This window comes from Gracilinanus agilis, chromosome 1 (genome assembly GCF_016433145.1).
Source record: "Gracilinanus agilis isolate LMUSP501 chromosome 1, AgileGrace, whole genome shotgun sequence".
In the NCBI taxonomy this organism is placed as follows: domain Eukaryota; kingdom Metazoa; phylum Chordata; class Mammalia; order Didelphimorphia; family Didelphidae; genus Gracilinanus; species Gracilinanus agilis.
The window spans coordinates 184,812,079-184,834,988 of record NC_058130.1 but is presented as its reverse complement, the minus strand read 5'-3'; the positions used below and the strand labels follow the sequence as shown (position 1 = coordinate 184,834,988).

The following is a 22,910-nucleotide window of genomic DNA, read 5'->3' as shown; positions in this document are numbered from 1 at the left end:
CCAAAGACCTTTGGCAGAACTACAAATGGCCCTCAGCTCCCAGAAGTTAGGGATTCCTGTTCTATAGTCTGTAAAAACACAAAATCCTCTCCCCTCCCTTGTTCTTCTCATCAGTGTTACCCTCCCTTCATTTCAGCTTTCTCCGCAAATAGATTGAATGTGAAAAATAAATATTATTGGAGGATTTCGGGAGGGGGTTGGGGAAGGGAAAGAAAAGACGTGACCATGGATACAGAATTGACGAATGGCAGCTCTTTCTGTGCCGCAGTCCTTGATCGAACCCCTTTCCTTAAAAGTAGGGTTCTTAGAGCTGCTGTTTGGGTAATTGCTAAAGGGATGGAGGGAGGGGAAAAAAGAGAGAGGAAGAGATGGGAGCAAAGATCTTTCTGTCTCTCTTGTAGATGTAAACTGAATTCAAGAAGACGCTCTGCACTTTCCCTGGCACTGGGGAAAGCTTCGACAAGGAGACCTTGTTCAACACGATCCCCTCCTAGACCACTGACCCAGCATCTCCAAGCCTGGAGTGTCACGCCTCCCGGCAGCTGCTGGGAAAACTCTTGGGGTCGCTTCATTCAATCTTCCCTGCAGAGGGCGGTATCCTTGAACCAGACCCTTCCCCCACATCTCCCTCCCCCTTCCTCCCCTTTTCTCTCTGTTCCCCCTCTCCCGCCCCATCCTTCCCACCCCATATCAGTTCGCCCTCTATATAGAGAGGCTGGAGAGGCAGAGGGGACTTGGACTGTCCCAGCTGTGAACTGTGCAGGATCCGAATTCTCCAGTTCCTTCTCCGCTTTCCCTAATAGGATATCTGTAAGTAGTGGCCAAGAAGGGTCCGAGGGGAGTTAGGGGTGGGGGAAAGCCTGGCATCCTTCCTCTGCAGCCCAAGACCCAGGGTTGAAGACCAGCTTTAAGCTGCTTATCATAAGGAGGATAGTAATGTTAACTTTGGGGGAACTTCTTAGTTAACATCAAAGTAATAGTGTTCATTGGAGGTGACTTTCTATGTTTGCTTGCTCAAATCTCAAAGCATCATCATGCATCATCAGGACGATCCTTTGAATCTTATTTTTAAAATGGGAATGGACTTTACCTTCCTTAAATTCGCTGGAACATCCACAGACAATAAACTACACTATCAATTTTATGCAAGGTTTTTTGCACCTCCTGGGCAGCCAGTAATGAAAGGTGGTCATCCAATTCTATTATCAAAAATATTTATTCATGCGACATATTTCTCGTTCATGCCAATCTCAGCTTGTGCACCTTTCAAAGGAATCTGATAGTTGGGGAAATAACTGGTTGCACACTGGCCAATGTCAGACTGAGACAAGCCAAGCAAATGACTACTAAACTGAATTATTCCTCTCTTGAGTATTTTAAATGCCTTTTTAGTTTTTCCCAGTGTGAATGAGTTCTAAGACATGGTTAAAGGATGTCAGTAGATGGCAGTATGTAAAAGTTTCTTGAGTGTCTCAATAAAAAACATACCCTTTCTTTTATAAGGCATCTCAGTACTTAATGGAGAAAAGCCTAAATCTCAAGTGTCTCTTGTCTATTAATTCATTTTTTGTTTGTATAATGTGTGTTGGTCAGTATTCCTTTGAGAAATTAAATGGGCTTTCTGTGAATTACTAGAAGTCTGGATTTCTTCTCAGTTTGGTAATAAAAGGAAGCTGGCTTTTTAGAGAATGAGTAAAGAAACTGCCTCTCCTCCTATGAAACCTTCCCTGAGCCTGCCAAAGCTGGCTATCACAGGAATGTTCATTTTCTCTCATTTTAAGTGACCATAACCTTATTCTGATTCATAGCTTCTTTTAAGAACTACTAAGTTCCAATTTGTATGATAGTTATTTAGGTGCACGCCTTAGCTCTCCTATTATAATGTAGAGTCTTTCAGGGCAGAGAATCTGTCTTGTGAATCCTTGTGGCATGCCCAGTTGCTAGTACAGTGCCACACACAGTAGGTTCTCAGTAAATGTTTGTTGAATGAAGGAGTGAATAAATGAAAGTCTGAAATACCAACTTAGAGATTTCTTAGTTTGCTTTCCTACATACAAATGCTCCAATTCTTTCCATGTAAAGCCCTGCATTTTTATTATCACTTGGAAATAGGCGTGTTATTCCCTACAAGGTATTTGTTTTGAATTTGCTATCATTACATTTCTGTGGAACAGCAAGTATTGAGGAGAACATGTCCTTTTATGGTAGTGTTCATATGTCGAGCACCCAGAGCCCTTTTCAGATTATTCCTACTTGTTCATTGGGAATCAAGGAATTTGTCTTTCCATACCCTATCCTTTTCAGAGATGTGGAGTTTGTTTGAAAGACAGTCCTGCTTACCTGATTTTAATCACAATTCTGGAGGAAAGAGGACGTTTGCTCTTATTATTTAAGAAGAGAAGACTGAACATATTTGTGTGTGTGTGTGCATGTGTGTGTGTGTGTGTGTGTGTGTGTGTGTGTGTGTGTGTATGAAAATAGTACTACTTTCTACAGTGCATAAAATCACAACAGGTGTCCTTGGCTTTAAACATACAGTCTGTATTTTAAATACATAAAACCCTTGAATTTCAGAGCTAGAAGAGAACTTGGAGATCGCCCAGTTCAACTCTTCATTTTACAGACAGGAAAACTGATTTAAGGAAACTGACTGTGAATCTGTCTTGTAAAAGAAAAGTCTGTTTTGAACTCATCCTTTTGTCAAATTTAACTGATATATTAGAGTGAGTTCTGAACTAGAAACCATTATAGGAGTCCTCTGCTCTATCAAATGGTTAAATTAATGACACATTTCAAGTTTTATTGGGATTATTCAGAGACTTCACTCTATCAGAAGAGAACAGGAAACCAGATTTACTGGCACAATTGTATTTCTCTCCTTTTCTTCCCTTACCCCTACTATAAACACTCACATAATTGTCTCGATCAATACTTTGAGGAAAGACAAAATTTCATGAAGGCTATACAAGAATTTGAAAGAATTTTCATATGGAAAGAGGACAAATGATTTCAAAAATGCAAAGATTATCTATTAGCTCTAATGGGTGGAAGCCAGAAGAATGGCATTTGTCTCTTATTTCCATGATTAGTTCCAAGGTTGGAATGATTCATGGTACAGGTTTCCGTGGGTTCTGAGATCAATAGTAACATTCTCTAGGAGTTGCTCTTTGATACCAATAGTTTGCCATTTTAGGAATATCCTCCCCTCACTTGTCCAGGCTAGAAACATAGCAAATGGATAAAGAATCCCAGGATACCTATACACCCTGAGACCTCAAAAGGTCATTGTGCCCATCTCCTTCCTGACAGGCTGACCAGAATCCCAGGCAGATGGCTTTCTGTCTCTATGGAATTTTTTTTTTAAGTGCCATGCCTCATCTGGAAGATATAAGAAGATAGCCAGAAAATTACAAATGGCTTTGAACACAAGTAGATTTCCCCAGCTACTGGTAACCATTAAAGTTCATTTGAAAAAAGAAATCAGTCTCACTAATGAGAATAATTTCCTTCATGGATCATTTTTAATGCTCAGATGAGTTTTGAGAGAGTAGAACAACTGCTTGTTTGGGAAAGCTGATTTGATAAAAACCTATGAACTTTTTGTAAAGGAACGCTCTTCCTTTAATTTATCTTTTTGTCAAATGTAGACACTTATTGATGGACACACTTGCACTTACTCCAACACCTGCTTTTTCCTCTTAAAAAGAGATAATAAATATCTTCTCCAGGATCTCAAGGAACTAAAAACAAGGAAGAACCAATGGAACAGACTCATTTCTCACTTTTTTTCCCCAGGGGTCAGGATTCTTAGATATCTACTCCTTTGTGACTATATACAGTAATCTTTTCTGAGATCACACAAGGGAATAAATTGCTGGGTTCTTCCACCATAGGAAACTCTGACTGGGGAATGTAGGGAATTTTGTCAGCTTATTCTTTGGAAGTTGACATACCCTCCTCAGAAAAATCATATGCCTCCTAAATAATGGACTTAAATTCCATATTTCAGGATTAAAATTTTGTTGCCCTTTGAGGCCATTCAGTTAATACATCTTATTTTTCCTTGGATCTCCCTCCAGATATTATCTTCACCAGGGAGAACTGATGCATTCAGAGATGATTTTCTCAACTGTCAATGTGACCTTTACCTGACTTCAGAGATGGTCCATATTTGGGGGCCTTTATCTCTAATTCTAGGTAACTAGAAGCATTCCTAATTAATGGGGTCATTTTGGAGAAAATCACATCTTTTTGCATGCCTGGTACTCAGCTTCCTCATCTTTAAAACGAAAGAGTTTGTCTGGGTAATTTTAAAAGGCCCTTGGAGTAGCTGTGATCCTGTGCAGAAAAAATTCTAGCAAATATATTCAAGTATGACTCAAAGGACACTAAAGATGTCACAGAAAGGATTCAGAGCTTTAGGTTTTTTCCTAGTTGTCTCCATGTTCATATTCAGAGAATTAAATCTTTACTTGAAGTCTCCATTTGGAAAATAAAGTTTTTCCAAAACAAACTTCCTTAAAATTCCTAATCATTGTTGGGCATTCAACTGCTGGACATTCTTTGTTGGTATGCTTTAAGCACTTGTTTCATAGACTAATGAGCAACTTCTTAAAAATAATGAGAGAGGGGTAGCTAGGCGGCTTAGTGCATAGAGAGCCAGGCCTAGAGATGGGAGGTCCTGGGTTCAAATGTGACCTTACATGCTCCTAGCTGTGTGACCCTGGCAGAAGGGTGGATGATGTGAGAAAAGTCCTCAGGCATGGGTGGAGAGGGGGAAGGGAGCAGCCCCCTCCAGCATGCATGCCATTGTTTGCCAACTTGGTTCTGGGGGAAATAATAGCTAAAATTTAATATAGTCATTAAAGTTTTCTTAGTGCTTTAAGTAAACAGCCCTTTAAATTTGGGTCTCAGAACAGCATCAAGAGGCAGTTGTGGCAAGTATTATTATTTCTGTCTTATAGATGAGGAAGCCATGGTTCAGAAAGACTAAGAAGTCATATTAAGTGTCAAAGATGGGATTCAAAGACAGGGTTTCCTGATTCCAAGTCCGACAATTCAGGCACTATATCCACTACCTTGTATTCAGGGACACTCAGATACAGTTCCTTTGAACCTGATAGATTGATGCTATTCAGTCATTTGCTTAGGAGTGCTTTGTAAAAGAGTTTTAACTGAGTCTGCATATTTTCTTGCATAGCACATCACCAAGATGTTCACAGGGCCATTAGAAGTTTCCATATCTTGGAAGTGGAGAGAGGAGTTGATAAGGCTGTAATGAGAGAGGTGGTGAATTCTACTTAAGATAGGAGTGGCCAGTGATCTTGTCTGGAGTATCTCAGTGTCACCAGTTGGGCAGCCAAGGCTGTTTGGGTGTTGAAGGCATTGTTAGCCAAGTGTTGACTCATCAGTATTGGATCGTTGATCTTTCTTCTAAGGAAACGATCCTTTCTTTTTTCTCCTTTCCTTCCTTCCTTCTTTCCTTCTTTCCTTCCTCCTTCCTTTCTTCCTTCTTCCTTCCTTCTTTTCTTTCTCCTTCTTTCTTTCTTTCTTTCTTTCTTTCTTTCTTTCTTTCTTTCTTTCTCTGTCTGTCTCTCTTAATCATGCTTAAGGACTTAGGTATCTTCTCAAAAAAAAACTTAGCTTTAAAAAATTATCTCAGGGGCTAGTTTTTTCAACTTTCCTCTAGATTCAAATATTACTGCCATTCTTGTACTATATTTTTTTCTATCCTCTCTCAGAGCCTATCTTTGACTGCACTAACTCGTTGGCATGTATCTCATGCATCACTCCCAAATTTGGAAATCTAATCCTGGGATGCAGACACTATTTTGTAATACCTAACACGTCTAGTCTTTGTACATACATTTCCCAATTTGTGCATACACCTTTCTGTAGAGTAAAGATTCTTACCTTTCTTTGTCATCATGGATACCTCTGGCAGATTAGTGAAGCCTATAGATTCCTTCTCAGAATAATGTTTTTAAATGCAGAAGCTAAGATGCAGATGATTCCAAAAGAACCACTATATTTAAAAACAGAATCAAAATATATGTATATATTTAAAAAATAAGTTCAGTAACACTGGGTTTAAAATCCCTGATAGAGAATGGCTCAGAGATCTGAATATCGAGGGAACATTGGAGACCATCTCGTCCAAAGGTCACACTAGTAGTACACATCAGCAGCAGAATACAAACCCAAGTCCTCTGACTCCCTTGTTTCTATTTCATGATTTCTCATAGCTTGTGGAAATTGAGCATTTGAAGAGCCTTCTTGTGCAGGGGTATACACACACACACACACACACACACACACACACACACACACACAAATATATATATACCCATATAAATGGATTAGTTGACTTGAGAATTGTTAAATTTTCAGTGTGAGCATCTATACTTCAAAAAACAGCAAGCCTTCCAAATCAGGACTTAATTTATTGTTTTGTCGATTGTCTAGATTTAAGAAAGTATGAATAACACAGATTAAATTTAAAGGATGTGCCTATCTATATTTCCCCTACCCACCCAGAACCTAGTTGTTGTTTTAAAAGTTTATTGCAAGGGTTCCAAAGGAGAACATAAAGGTGAGGCAATTGGGGTTAAATGACTTGTCCAGACTCATCCAGCTAGGAAGTGTCTGATGCCAAATTTGAACCCAGGTCTTCCTATCTCTAGGCCTGGCACTCTGTCCACTGAGCCACCTATTTATCCCTCAGAGCCTCGTTGTTAAAACACACTCTCCTGTTGCTTTCCCAACTTTGCTTGAATTCCACTGGAGGGCAGTAAGAGCCTCAGGGAATTACATCATCTCTAAACTGGAAACTAGCAATAATAATTACTTCCATTTATATCCCACATTAAGGTTGACAAGTGTTTTGTATTCTTTATTTCACTGGAGCCCCACAACACCCCTATTCCTGTTACATTTTCTGTGAAGAAGACTGGAATTAGTTCAATTAACAAACATTTGTTCAGTTCCTACTGTTATGTCTGGGAGTATAAAGACAAAAAGATATTTTGTTCCCATTCTCAAGGAAATTACATTGTCAGAGGGATAGGATAGGTGAGTAAATGCATGATAATCAGTGAAGTGAGAGAACACAAAAACACTGTGGAGATCCAGAAACGCTTCTTGTAGGGGATGGTACCTGAATTGAGTCTGCAAGGGGATTAGTCTGCTAAGATGCAGCAATAAGAACTCTCCAGGCATGAGGACTGTGAGAAGATATGGAAATGAGAGAGGCAGAATGCTAAGTTTAGGGAGCAGCTAGTTGTCCTTGGGAGACAACTGTGGCTCAGTGGTTGAGCACTGGGCCTGGAATCAGGAAGATGAGTTCAAAAGCAGCCTCAGACCCCTCCTAGCTGTGTGACTCTGGGCGAAGTACTTAACCTCTAATTTCCTGGCTCTACTGAATCCACTAGAGAAAGAAATGGCAAACCACTCCAGTATCTTTGTCAAGAAAACCTCATGGAGGGGGCAGCGGGGTGGCTCAGTGGATTGAGAGCCAGGCCCATAGACAGGAAGTCCTAGGTTCAAATCTAGCCTCAGATACTTCCTAGCTGTGTGACCCTGGGCAAGTCACTTGACCCCCATTGCCTACCTTTACCACTCTTCTGTCTAGGAACCAATATACAGTATTGATTCTAAGACAGAAGGTAAGAGTTTAAAAAAAAAAGAAAGAAAACTCCATGGATAGCTATGGTCCATGGGGTCATGAAGAGTAGGACACAATTGTGTAGGGTGAATGGAATTTAGATTGGATGGAGTGAGGAGCGATATGAAATAAGTCTTGGAAGACACATTAGAGCCAGATCTCAGAGGTCTTAAAACACCAGGCTGAGGAATTTGTTCTTTATTTTAGAGGTATAGTGAGCCACTAAAGGTTTTTCAGTGGGTGAGTTACTTAATCAGACCTGTGCCTTTGGAGGATTATTTTAGCAACTAGATGAATGGTGGATTGGAGAGGGGACAGACCTATGGCAGAGAGACCAGTTGGGAAACTATTGCAATAGTCCATACAGGCCCTGATCTAGTGTAAATGGCCTTTTGGGTAGACAGAAGGGGCAGGATGTGAGAACTGTGGTGAAGTTCAAAATGACAAGACATGACCGCTAGTAATAATGGAAACAGGAAAGCTTGGAGGAGGAGATTTAAGGGAAAAGATCTATTTTGAGTAACCCAGCCAAGTGCCAGTGTCTAACAGGCAGTTGGTAATGAAGGACTAGAGTTCATGAGTTTAGGATTGGATATATAAGACAGGGAATCAGCTTCACAGAGATGATGATTGAGCCTAGAATAGCAAGTAAGATCACTAAGAGAGAGTATAGAATGAGAAGAAACCAAGGCAGACTTTGTAGAATACTCCCACCTAATGTTCAGGAGATGGATGATAATCTAACAAAGGACACTGACTAGAAGCAGACAGACATGTAAAAGGAGAAGTAGGAATGCAGTGTCACAAATGAGATTCTGGCCTCAATGAACAGAAACTGCACTTGGGTTAAATTCAGACAGTTTTTTTAGTTGGGGGGATGGGATGCTACCCATGGGTACAGATAGGTGGGGGTCCACTTAGCTCTTGAAATTCTACAGGGGTAGGGGGGCGGGGGGAGAGAGTAAGAACATGTATCATGTAACCATGGAAAAATTTTTCTAAAAAATAAAAAATAAAAGAAATAAAAAAATGAAATTTCATTCCTTTTGGAGTCAAGTGGGACATAAGTGATGGATGGGGATAAAGGTAGTTAATGTTTCATATCTCTTAGAGCACTCTAAGTCGAGGTGCAGTGATAGGGCAGGGGCAAGAATGATGATGATGACTACCTTGGGGAGAGAGGATGCTCTTTTCCCCCATGTCCATTCACCAGGGCAAAGCCCCATTTACCCAGCTCTGCAGCCAAGAGAAGAAAGACTTATCTTGGAGGCGGAAAGGTAGTTGATGAAATCAGAATCTGTAGAGAAATCAAGTAGGAGGAGGTTGAGAAATGACCTTAAGCATTAGCAGTTAGGAGATAATTGAGGGAGACAGAGAGAGAGAGAAAGAGAGAGAAGAGAGAGAGAGAGAGAGAGAGAGAGAGAGAGAGAGAGAGAGAGAGAAAGAGAGAGAGAGAGAGAAGCTTCTGTAACTGAAGCCAATTTGGAATAATTGAGGAGTAAGTGGGAGATAAGCTGGAGGGAATGAGGATTGATAACCTTATCTGGGAGTTTTGTTAAGAAATTGAAGAGATATAGGATGATTGCTTGAGGAAATGGAAAAGTGAGGTAAAGATTTATTTATTTGTTTATTTATTAAGGATAGGGACACCTAAGCATATTTGTAGGTAATGAATGGTCTTGTACATAATTAGAGACCAAAAATGAGAGACAGGAACTATCTGAGTCAGTAATGTCAAACTCAAATAGAGATGGGGGCCATTCATCTGTACATGAGGGTCCCTGCATATTGATTTAGTTTCTAAGTGCAATATTGTCAAGTTTTATTGTATTTTTATTTATTTTATTAAATATTTCCCAATTCAATTTTAATTTGGCTGGGCTATACTCAGGGAGTATTGAAGTGTTTAATATCTCTGATTTGACACAGTCCTGGAGAACATGGAAGGGAAGAGATTAGGGATCCAAGTAGAATAATTGGTCTTTGAAAGAAGAAGTAGAAGCAGCTTTTCCCTCTAAGTCAGGAGCAAAGGAGGAGAGAATGGGAGACAGTTTAGAGATAGCCTTTAGTTGTGAAATAGAGAAGAGGATCTAGAACTCATGTTGAATGATCCATTGTGTTAGTAAGGTGTAAAAGGCAGGACCTCTGCTGAGAATGAGGAGGTAGGAATGACATAGAGGGCTTGAGGAAAGTAGAGAATATTTGTACTAGGCACTTAGAAAATGTGATAAAAATCAACCAGAGAAGCATAAAAAAGGATTGCTATGTAGCAATGAGGACCTAGTGAAAATTAGTTAACACAAATTTATAGTGGATCCAATCCACAGACTATTTTATTTGATCTAAAGGTATTCAGTAGTAATAATTAGGAGTGGATAGTTGGTGGACTAATACAGGGATGAGATTGGCAAAGCATGAGAAGGGAATTGTATAGAGGAACAAATGAACCTTCAAATGTAGAGAATCGTGTAGAGATGAACTGGCCAATTCTAGGGTCAAAAGTGAAGAAGAAAGTGAAATGAGAGCATGAACAATTGTTTGGAAGAGCAATGATGGATGAAGGTTGCAATGGGGTTGAGGAATAAGATTAGGAAGAACTGGTCCTCTAGGACAGGAAGTTGTCATCTGTTGGAGGAAGGGCAGAACTCTGGATCTTAGCAGATAAACAATTACAGATGATGTTGAAAACTAGGGTAAAACAAGCTCATGCATCACCGAGGTGGAATAAAGATGCAGATCATGGGAATTGGAGTGCTCGATGGCCTGGGAGGCCAAGATTTTTAGGGCTTATCAACATGAAGACTGGAGACCATGAGTATATGGGCAGTGGTTGGGGGTAAGCTGATCTTCTTGAGAAAGGATGGAGAATGACCTCGGAGCTTGTATATTACAGAGAGGAGGTTTTGGTTAAGTCCATATAGATGAATGGAGCAGATACTGAAGATGAAGTTGCTAAATAACAATGGGAGAAGTAGAGTTTTGGAAGTGTAGAAGAAGGAGTATGTTTGCTTCTCCTCCTCATCTAGAGGGTCAGGAAACGGGAAGCTACGGATACAATACTTCCAGAAAGAGCCAAAAATGGAATTGATCATGAAAGTTGCATGTTGAAACTAGAGTTCTTCATGGGTAAATTACATTGATGTCACTGATATGTAAGTCAGTCTGGCCATGGAACTAAGATGACCTAGGTTCAAGTCCCATCTTTTGTTCCTACTGGCTATGTGACCCTGGACAAGTCATTGAACCTCTCAGTGCTCTAGGCAACTCTCTTAAGACTATGAGTTATGGAGAAAATGCTGACCTGTATCAGTAGAGGAGGGCTTCATCCAGGAGTTTCATTGTTGAGTTTTTTTCAGTTGTGTCTGACTCTTCATGACCCCATTTAGGGTTTTCTTGGCAAAGATACTGGAATAGTTTGCCATTCCCTTCTTCAGTTCATTTGACAAATGAGGAAACTGAGGTTAAGGGACTTGCCTAAGATCACACAGCTAGTAAATGTCTAAGGCCAGATTTGAACTCAGATCTTCCTAACTCCAGGCCCTAGCACTCTATCCACTGTGCCACCTAGCAGTCCTAGGAGTTCCCTTTACATCTTCCCCATCACTCCCACCCAAAAAAAAATCCCACATGTAGTCCCAATCCATACCGAAGCATTATTGGTCTCTAAAGTTTTCTGAACTTTTTTTTTTTATTCTCCTCTGCTACTCCTGGTGGAAAATGGAATCAGCACACATTAAACTGTGTGGGATATCAGAGAAATGGAAAGCAATGTTCTTCACTAAGTCAAATTGGTTTCTCTTTCTTCTTTTTTTGAGAGCAATAAATTCTTTGGGGCTGATTTCAGTTTTTGCTTCTAGAGTATGGATTAGAGCAGGTTTCTGGCAATGACAACTCCTGGGTTCTTGTTTCTGCCATTAATTTTCCCCTAGTCTGTGGTTTATGGAAAGTTGTCTGCATTGTATGTATTTCCTTTGGTGAAAATTATTCCATTAGCTCTTCATTTTGCCATTAGGACCTAGTATGCATTTTCAGAGGATTTAGGCTGGGATATATATGAGTTGGGAGGATGAGAGGAGTGGAGACAAACCAATATGAAATCTATGCCATCTCTATACCTCTTTGCTTATTGGGCTATACATACATACATACATACACATATATACATATATATAAAATGGACAGATGCCTTTCTTTTCTCCTGAGTCTGTAATCTGAGACCAATGACATGTATGCAGACAATTAAAAAAAATAAGTTTATTTATTTAATTAATTAGTTTAGAATATTTTCCATGGTTACATGATTCATGTTCTTTCCCTCCCTTCCTCTCACCCCACTCCAGACAAATTTTTTAAAGTACAGAAAACTTAAAAGCATAAATACATAGAGACAATGAAATATTTACACTGCTTACAAATAAAGGCTCGACATATAGGAAAAAATAATGTAGTGTAATGGAAGGAATATTGGTTTTAGACACAAAAGATGTAGGTTTAAATCCTATGAAAGTATTTTCTAAACTAAGTTTTTCTTTTTCTCTTTCTTTCCTTCTTTCTTTTTTCCTTCTTTCTTTCTTTCCTCCTTTCTTTCCTCCTTTCTTTCCTCCTTTCTTTCCTCCTTTCTTTCCTTCTTTCTTTCTTTCTTTCTTTCCTCCTTTCTTTCTTTCTTTCTTTCTTTCTTTCTTTCTTTCTTTCTTTCTTTCTTTCTTTCTTTCTTTCTTTCTTTCTTTCTTTCTTTCTTTCNCTTCCTTCCTTCCTTCCTTCCTTCCTTCCTTCCTTCCTTCCTTCCTTCCTTCCTTCCTTCCTTCCTTCCTTTCTTTCACTTGAAAGGCAGAGTAGAATTGAAGATAAAGCCCTGGACTTGGAGTCAGGAAGACCTTTGTTCAAATTTCAACATTGCTACTTACTGGCTATATGACCTTGGGCAATTCTCCTAGTTTCTCTGAGCCTCATCTTTGAAATATGAACATAATATCTGTGGTTTTCTACCTCCCAGGATTCTTACAAAGCTCAAATGAAATAATATAAGTAAAATGCTTTGTAAATTTTAAAGTGTTATTTAAATGTCAGTTACAATTAAATCATTTCTCTGAGGCTTAATTTTCCCCATCTGTAAATGGGGATAATAATACCTATTAACACACCTCACAGAGTTGTTTTAAGAATTGTGCTTGGTAAAATATTATACAAATATTGTTGTTGTTCAGTTGTTTCAGCTGTGTTTGACTCTTTGTGACCCCATTTGGGATTTTCTTGCAAAGATGCTGGAGATGTTTGCCATTTCCTTCTCCAATTCATTTTACAGATGAGGAAATGGAGGTAAACAGGGTTAACTGACTTGTCTGAGGTAACACAACTAGTAATGTTTGATGCTGGATTTGAACTCAGGTCTTCCTAACTCCAGGTCCAGTACTCTGTCCATTGTGCCCCTGTATACAAATGTTAACTGTTATTACTTCTAGTGCCATGAGAGAAAAGGCAAAATGGTATTTGGAAAGAACACTAGAAGACCTATGTGCAAATTCTGCTTCTGTCACTTAGTCACTGTGTGACCTCTGGCAAATAATTGACCTTCTATGGGTCTCAGTTTCCTTATCTGCAAAATGAAGGGCCAGACCAGGTGGTCCCTTTTAGATCTAGAGCCATGAGCCTATGACCTCCTAAAGAGAGGTATAGGAAATTAGTTCAATCTTAATAACCCAAAGGCTATCTCATGATATTAGATACTTATATTCTTGCTTATGGTCTTAATCTTGCCCTGTTACAGAAAAGAGAGAATGAGAGAGACTCAGATACATTAGTTTCTTTCTTTTTGAGTCAATATTTAGGAATCATGCCTCTCTTCTGAGCAGGCCAGCTCTTTCAATAAACAAAATAATATCTGTTTCCCCCCACAGAAAGAATAAAGTTTATCATTGTGATGAACAGTATTTACCTTTTCCATTTGCTCTACAAAGCAGACTCAGATGCTGTAGCTCCAAATCAGTTTTCCATTTTTGGAGTTTTTCTAGGAGTCTGCTGTGGTAGCACAGTGGAATGATTTGTAATGGTACAGATTTAGTCTGCAGTAAAGACTTAGCTCATTGGGGAGCCCAGTGTGGAGAAGTGGATATTGATTTTTAAAAAAATTTTATTAATGTTTTTTTAAAAATACCATAGATATTTCCTAACAATTCTCTCTGTCCTTCCAGAAATCCTTATAGATCTTCTTAGGAGATTTACATATATCATTTCACTTATATTGTCACGAACTGTTAAAACAGTTAAGCAAAGGAAATTGATGTTATGATTGAGAGGGTATGCATCCATGGTCCCCTAACTCTCTGCCAAGAAGGTAGTCATTCACTCTCTGAAATCAAACTTGCTCATTTCCCCCAAACTGAGTTTGATTGCCTTTTAGTGTGGTTTTCATTTATATTTGTGATAGTTATTGTGTGTATTGCTTGATATCTGTTGTCTTCATTCTGTAACAGTTTATACAATTAAAACAATTTTTTTTTTTTATGACCAGGTCTCTCTATCTCACTTATACTCATTTGCCCAATCCCACTGCTGATTGACATGGGAACTTTGACCTCTATTTTCAGTCGAGACCAGTTAGACCCTCCTTAGGCAACTGGGTGCCACCCCCTTTCTCAGAGGATCCCCATTTTGGTGCCAGACATGCCATTGACTTGGTCTACTTCAAAATTCAGAGTTCCTAAATTCAGGTGATCCACCAGCCTCAGTTTCTCCCAAACAGCAAAAATCACAGATATACAACACAATGTCCAGCAAGTCATATAGTTCATACACGTCTCTGAATTTGTTCTTTCTGACAATGCTGGCAACATTTCCTTATATTCATGCATCATAATCTTTTCCTCCATCTTTTCATGCCCATTTTCTTTCCAATTGTGCATAGGAAGCACAGATAGATGCTGAGTTTTATGATGAGAGCAGCTTCTCACAGATCAGGCCAAATTCTTTATCCCAACCTTAGAAATAACCCCTGTAATATTTCTTGCTGAAGTATGAATGTGACTTAGACAGTATATCTTGACTGTCACACATCCTCATTTTGGATGATTATTCTTGGAAGAGTTGGAATATGTTGTTATAAAAGGCTCCACTTCCCATAGTTACAGTCTAAGATGATTTTCTTCTGGAATGAAGCCAGTTTGTATGTGAAGAACCAGAACCCTCAGTCTTACATCTCCCCTAATTCCCTGAAAGACGCCTGGTCTACCCAGTCCTCCAAAGATGTCTTTTTCTTCTTCCATTCCCATTCAGAATGTCTGCCTGCATTTTCTCTACTTGTCTAAATCTTCTCCATCCTTCAAGGATTAATTCAAAGCCATGTAAAAGTTTTGGTCACCCCAGACTGAAGTGATTTCTCCCACCTTTTGAATCCCTATATGTCTGGCACCAGTTATTGGTCTGCCTTAATTATTATTATTATTATTTTTTTGCCTTAGAGCTAGTATACTGGCTAGAACAGAGTGAATGCTAAAGAACTATAATTTCTTATTGATTGATTAATAGAATAAGGGAAAGAGGATGCTATAATGGAAAGTATACCAGATAGAGTGCTAGACCTAGAACTGGGAAGACTTTGTTTCAAATCTGGTCTCAGACACTTTCTAGCTGTGTGACCCTGGGCAAGTCACTTAACTCCAATTGGCTAGCCCTTACCACTCTTCTACCTTAGAATCAATACTTAGTATCGATTCTAAGGCAGACAGTAAGAGTTTAAAAAAAAAAGAAAGAAAGAAAAGCAAAGAAAGAACATTAGGCTTGGGAATTAGGACCCTAGAGTTTGAATCTTGGTTCCGCCATTGACTACCTCTTTGCCTTTCAGTCAGATAATTTCACTTCTTCAGACTTTGGCTTCCTAATTTATAAAATGAAAGGATTGGATCAGATTAACAACAATAGCAATAATATAAATTAATTATATTTATGTAGTGTTTACTATGTGCTAGGCCTGGTGGCAGATGATCTCTAAGTTCTCTTTTTGCTCTTAAGTTCTATGATCAATGACTAAATTAGCTCCAAGGTGCTTTCTTGCTTTCTTGCTTTAACATTCAACTTAATTCATAGCATCACAGATTTTTAACTAGAAGGATCCATAAAGGTCATCTAGTGCAACACTCTTATTTTACAGATGAAGAAACTGAGGCCCATAGAAGGTAAATATCTTATCCAAGAATACACAAGGTAGTAAGTGCCCAACCAGGATTGGAAAACAGGTTTTCTGACGCCATATCTAAGTTCCTTTCCACAAACACTTACTGTCTACTATATGACAGGAATTATGTTGGGTTCTAAGAATTAAAGACAAAATCAAGAGGCCCTTCCTAATAGTCCAAATTCTACTTGAGGGCAAGGAACGATACACCATATATATTTGTTGTTGTTGTTTAGTTGTATCCAACTCGTTGTGGTCCCATGAACCAAAGCATGCCAGTACTATCCATGGATTTTTGTTTTGTTTATGTTTTTGGCGAAGATACTAGAGTGGTTTGCCATTTCCTTGTCCAGTGAATTAAAACAAACAGTGACTTGCCCAGGGTCACACAGTTAGGAAGTGTATGAGGCTGTATTTGAATTCAGGTCTTCCTGCCTCTATGCCCAGTGCTCTATCCACTAAGCCATCTAGTGGCTTCTACAATCTTTATACAAATAAATAAATTATGGGTTAATTTTAGGAGGGCAAAAACATTTAAAATTGTTGAGCTCAAAGAAGATTTCACAGAGGTCCTTCAAAGAAGATAAGAATTTGAAGAAGTTGAATTGGAGAAAGAGTTCATTCCAAATATGCAAGGATGGGAGGCAGGTTGTGTTCGGGATAATGTGGGCACATTTTTTCCTTTCAGAGAGCTGGTTGTTAAACTTTTAGCAGCACACTCCTGATCATATCAGTGGAGGAAGATAATGAAGAGAATAAGGCAGTCTGGTAAGATTATTTTGTCGGATATGTGTGGAAGATGAATTGGAAGGAGAGGAAAGAGGGAGACAAAATTAGGAGACTGTTAAAGTAATCCAGGAAAGAGTTGATGAAGATCTGAAGTTGGTGATTAATGGAGTTGGAGTCAGGACAAACGCAACTATAAATGTTAGCCATGTCGTAGAGGAAGGATCAACAAGTCTTGGCAACTGATTGGATATGGGGGCGGTAGTGAAGGAGGGGAGGAGTCAAAGATAACTTTGAGTTTGCAAACTTGGATAACTGTTAAGAATGGTGGTGCTCTGAACAGAAATGGGGACGTCTGGAGAAGGGATGGGTTTATGGGACAATGATAATTAGTTTTCTTTTGGAAAATTCACTTATCAGAGAGGGAGAGAGAATAGTCTCAAAAGGATTATAAATTTGAGTGACTGTAGGTGCCTTCAACAGAAACAGGGATGTCTGGAAGAAGGAAGGAGTTAGGGAAGATGATGGGTTCTTGTTTTGAATGTGTAGAGTTTAGATACTGATGTACATCCTGGGTGGAAATGAGGGCAGGAGAATAGACAGTAGTACTTGTGGTGGAGATTCAAGACTGGAATTTTAGTAGAAAGATTAAGTCTAGATACACATACTTGGCAGTCATCCACATAGAGAGTAATTGAATCCTTGGGAGTAAATGAGCTCATAAAAGAAGGAAAAGTGTAAAGACAGAAGAGGTTCAGGGTAGAGTTTTGGGAGACATCTATATTTAAAAGTAGGATAGAACTAGCAAAGAAAACAGACTTTCCTCCCTCCCCCCAACCCCCACCCAGGCCTTTAAAGACCTCACCTTCTGTCTTAGACTCAATATTGAATTTTAGTTCCAAGGTAGAAGAACAGAAAGGGCTAGACAATAGAGAATAGAGAATTTAAGTGACTTGACCAGAGTCACACAGCTAGGAAATATCTGAAGCCACATTTGTACCCAGGATCTCCTGACTCCCAGCCTGGCACTCTATCTACTGAGCCACCTAGCTGGCCCAGGGAATCCAGTTTTTTACTTTCACAACTAGGTTATAAATTCTTTGAGGACAGCCATCTATTTTGTACTTCTTTGTATCCTCTGTAGCAGCCAGCATGATCACTAAACATCACATAGATTTTGTTGATAGATTGTTGGATGAAGTAAAATATCCTCTAAGGCAGGAGTTCTTAATCTGGAACCTCAGACACCTAAGGGGCCAATGAATAGATTTCAGGGGGTCTGTGAACTTGGATAGGAAAAAAAATTGCATCTTTATTTTCATTAACTTCTAACTGAAGTTAGTTTCCTTCAATTACTTAACAAACATTATTCTGAGAAGGGGTCCATAGTTTTCACCAGTCTGCCAAAGGGGTACAGGCCAGAAAAAAAGACCTCCAAAATAAAGAGACATTTAAGGTTCAAGTTAATTCAACAAATATTTCTTAGGCATCTACTCTGTATAATACAAGTCACATTACTTCAAATTTTCTTGTTTTGAGTATAAAACAAAATATAATCCATACAATAAAGCTTATAATTTCTTTTTTTAGAAGGATGGATAAATAAGGCAAGTTTATTTTTCTAAATTAAAAACTGGATAATATCTTGACAAACCTACTTACTTTTGCCAAAGAAAAAGAAAACACAAATAACAAAATTAGAAAGGATAAAGGAGTTATCGCTATACATTTTTCAAAAATCTAAAGCTTACAGTTTCTAAGGGGAGATATGACAAATATACAAATAACACCAATACAGGCCATAAGATATATATATAGGAGTAATCTAAACAAAGAGTGTTATGAGAGATTTTAGAAGGAAGAGATCTCTTTTAGTTGAAGGACTGAAAAAAGTTTTGTGAAAAAAGTAGCATCTAGAGGCAGATAGGTGGCTCAGTGGATAGTCAGGCCTGAAGATAGGAGGTCCTCAATTAAAATCAGGTCTCTGATACTGCCTAGCTGTGTGACCTTGGGCAAGTTGCTTGACCCCAATTGCCTACCTTGCCACTCTTCTGCCTTGGAACTGATAATATTGATTTGAAGACAAAAGGTAAGGGTTTAAAATCTAGATGAGAGATAACCAGATAAATAGAGTGATTGAAGTGGGGACAAACAGATAAGGGAGAGAAGAGACACAAGTGTAAGAAATATAGAAATGGAATGAATATTGTGGAATGGATGGCATTAGTAGCCAATTGGATATGGAAGTGAGGGAAGAGGAAAAGCCAAAAATGACCCTCAGAACTTAATAGTGGAAGAACGATTTTTGCCATTAATAGAAATAGATTCAGAGGAGGTGGGTGTTTGGGGAGATAGTTGATAAGTTCAGTTTTTGACATGCAGAGTTTGAGGTGTTGGGAAGACATCCCTATAGGGATGTCCAGCAGGTTGATGAAATCCAGTCCAATTGGGGCAGCCAGGTGGTAGAGTGAATAGAGCACCAAGCCCGGAGTCAGGAGGACCTGGGTTCAAATGTGGCTTCAGACACTTCCTAGCTGTGTGACCTGGGCAAGTTACTTAACTCTCTTTGTCTAACCCTCATCCTTCTGTCTTAGATGTGTGCACAGAGAATATAAATGCCTTGAGGGGCAAAGACTGTTTTTCTTTAGTCTTTGTACTTCATGGTCCACCACAGAATCTTGTGCCTAATAGACAGTTAATAAATGATTGTTAAATTGGATTGGATTTCTTTTTTTCTTTGTTTATAAACCCTTTCTGTCTTAGTAACAAATCTAAGTGTTTAGATGATAATTTGAGGCGGGAGAGAGCACAAAGAGCTAGAAGAATCAGGAAAGATTTCCCATGGGAAATGGCACCTGAGTTGAGCCTTAATGTAAACTAGAAATCCTGGGGTGGGTGGGGGTGGAGATGAAGGTAGAGTGCTTTCCAGACATGCTCATATAAAGACAGAATGGCCAGAAATGGAATGCCAGACAACAAGCAGGCCAGATGTAGAGGGTATAAAAGGGACTAATGTGGAATAAGCCTGAAAAGGTAGGCAGGAGCCAGATGGTGAAAGACTTTAAATGTCAAACTAAGGAATGTTTATTTTATTATCATAGAGGCAATAGAAAGTCACAGAAGATTCTTAAGCAAGACCAGCCTTAAGCTAAAGGAAGATTTTTTTTTCACAGAAGAAAAACAACTGTTTGATCACATGGGTCGATGGGGATATGATTGGGGATGTAGACTCTTAAGTGATCACCCTAATGCAAATATTAATAATATGGAAATAGGTCTTGATCAATGACACAGGTAAAAGTCAGTAGAACTTCTCGTTGGCAGTTGGGGTGGGAGGAAGGGAGGGAAAGAACATGAATCATGAAACCATGGAAAAATATTCTAAATTAATTAATTAAATAAAAAATTTAGGTCAAAAAGGATTATTTTTTTCTTTATTTTCTAAATTCTATTTTATTTTATTTTCAGTTCCAAATTCTCTCTTTCCTCATTTCCCCTACCTATTGAAAAATCAAGGAAGGCAAACTATATTGTATAAAGCATGCAAAATAAATTCCCATATTAACCATATCCCCAAAAAAGAAAGAAGAAAGTATACTTTAATCTGAATTCTGAGTCCATCAGCTCCATTTAGAGGTGGATATTGTGTTTCATTATGTCTTTTGGATATGTGCTTTGTTATTCAGTTGATCAGTTACTACATTTTTAAAAGATAATTTATCAGGGGCAACTAGGTAGCTCAGTGGATTGAGAGTCAGGCCTAGAGATGTGCAGTCATAGGTAAAAACTGACCTTAAACACTTCCTAGCTGAGTGACCCTGGACAAGTCACTTAAACCTCATTGCCTAGCCCTTACTGCTCCTTTTTTGGAACCAATATACAGTTTTGGGTTAAAGATGGAAGATAAGGGATTTTTAAAAAAAGTAACAAATAAATAAAGTTAATTATCATGACAATATTGCTGTTACTATATAAATTGTTTTTCTGAAACTTTCCCTTTTGTCATTTCTTAAAGTATTCCAATATATTCATTTACCATTGATGGGCATTCCCTCAGATGCTCATTCCAATTCTTTGCCACCACAAAAGAGTTGCTATTAATATTTTTTGTATGTATGAGTCCTTTCAGGAAAATTACTTTGAAATTTGTATGATGGGTGGAGTGGAACAAGGACAAACAAAAGCCTGAGAGTCTAATTTAGAGACTGTTATAATAGTCTGGGTGAGAGGTGATGATGATTGTGTAAGTAAAGAGGAGGGAAGGGCATAGGGGTGAGAGGTTTGTGGAGGTAAAATTGATGAGATTTAGCAACTAATTGAACAAGGAAAGGATAAAGAAAGGAAAGAGTAAATGATTCTGAAGTTACAAGCTTAGATGACTAGAATGAAAATAGTGGCCTCAATAGAAATAAAAAAAAAATTTGGAGAAGGAACGAGTTTAAGAAGGATAATGAGTTTTGAGATTGAGATGACTACAGAGCATTCAAGTGGAAATGTGGGACTGGATAGAGCGCAGGGGATGATGGATCAGAGATAGAAATATAAATCTGGCAGTTAGTTACTTAGAGTTGGCCACTGAATCAATGATCACATCTTTATGATTTGGTCACCAAAGGATAAGGTCCTGTAGGAATAATGTTTGTTGTGGTTGTTGAGTCTTTTCCATCATGTCTAACTCTTCATGGCCCCGTTTGGGGTTTTCTTGGCAAAGATCCTGGAGTGGTTGCCCTTTCTTTTTCCAGCTCATTTGACAGATGAGGAAACTGAGGCAAAGAGTCTGAAAGGTTAAGTGACTTGCCCAGGGTCACACAGCTAGTAAGTGTCTGAGACTAGATTTGAACTCAGGTCCTCCTGACTCTAGATCCAGGACTCTGTCTATTGCATCATCTTTCTTCAAGTATTTGAAGGGCTGTGAGATGAAAAGGATTAGATTTGTTTTATTTGGTCTCAAAGAATAGAATAAGTGAAAGCTGCCAAAAGGCACATTCAGCCTTGAAGTCCAGAAAAACTCTACTAAGAAATAGAATTGTCCAGAAATAGAATGGGCCTCTGTAGGTGAATAGTTTCTCTCACGGGAGGATATCAAGAAGAGGCTGAATACCTCCATATCTGTCAGATTCTAGTGAGGATACCTTTCAGGTATGGGTTGGGTAAATGGCCATTTCATATTTCTAAAAGTCTGTGGTTCCATAATTTTCATCTTATTTTTCTCCCTTATAAAATTAAAAGACTGAATTTGTGAAGGAAAATAAAGTGCTTTATATTATCATTTTTTTGTTGTTGCTTGATTTTTTATATCCATTTAAAAATGTACATTTTTCTGGGAGAACTGTAGTTTTCTTTATACATGAATTACATGAGGGTGTCAAGGAAAATCTTAGTGGAATCTAACAAAAATATTTTATACAACAAATTGTTTTTACTCTCTTAGTAGTGTCTGATTGTGACATTTGGAGTTTTCTTGGCAAAGATACTGGAGTAGTTTGCCATTTACCTTCTCCAGATCATTTTCCAGATGAGGAAACTTAGGCAAATAGGATTAAGTGACTTGCCCAGGGTAATCCAGCTAGTAAATGTCTCAAGCTAGATTCAAACTCAGGACTTCCTGACTCCAGGTTGGCACTCTATCCACTGAGACAACTTATACAAAGTAAGTTATACAAATTATTATTTCTAATAATGAATGTTAGGAAATTATCAAGGCTATAGAGAAATCCAGAATTTTAGGCAACCAGAGGGGAGAGTGTTAAAAAGAAAAGAATATTCATAAGTGAAAAAAATCAGTTTTAATTTATATTCTATTTGGATCAAAAAGCATCTCTTTAGAAACAGTGCTATTATGACATGGACTCATATTCTTACTCTGTTAATCTCTCATATCTTCATGTGACACAATATGGTAAAGTGGAAAAAATACTGGATTTGGAGTCATTGGACCTAGGTATAAATTCCAGCTTTGTTTGACCTTAAACAATTTGCTTTACTTTTCTGGGCCTCTATTACAGCAAATGTAAAATAAAAAGGTTGGACTTGATGACTTCTAGATTCCTTTCCACCTCTAAATTTATGATCTATAATCTTATGGAAGGTAGAAACCCTGTTTTCTCCACACTTTCTAGAGTATCATAGTACATATTATGACACAATCAAAAAAGTCAATGGAACTGGGTTCAAATCCTACATCTGACATGTAACTAACTGTGATGATTGTCACTTATTCATCCTGACCCTGTTTCCTTTCCTTTCCTTTCCTTTCCTTTCCTTTCCTTTCCTTTCCTTTCCTTTCCTTTCCTTTCCTTTCCTTTCCTTTTCTTTCCTTTCCTTTCCTTTCCTTTCCTTTCCTTTCCTCCCCCT

At 38.4% G+C, this 22,910-nt stretch overlaps 1 protein-coding gene across 1 annotated transcript in view; it reads left to right on the top strand.

Annotated features, from left to right (window-relative positions):
• The first annotated feature begins 225 nt into the window (after positions 1-225).
• Positions 226-22,910, top strand: part of MYH11 (myosin heavy chain 11) — a 128,509-nt gene continuing 105,824 nt past the window's right edge. Inside the window, exon 1 of the mRNA XM_044678415.1 lies at positions 226-321. Coding sequence (XP_044534350.1) covers positions 226-321 — 96 coding nt within the window. The remainder of the gene's footprint in view (positions 322-22,910) is intronic.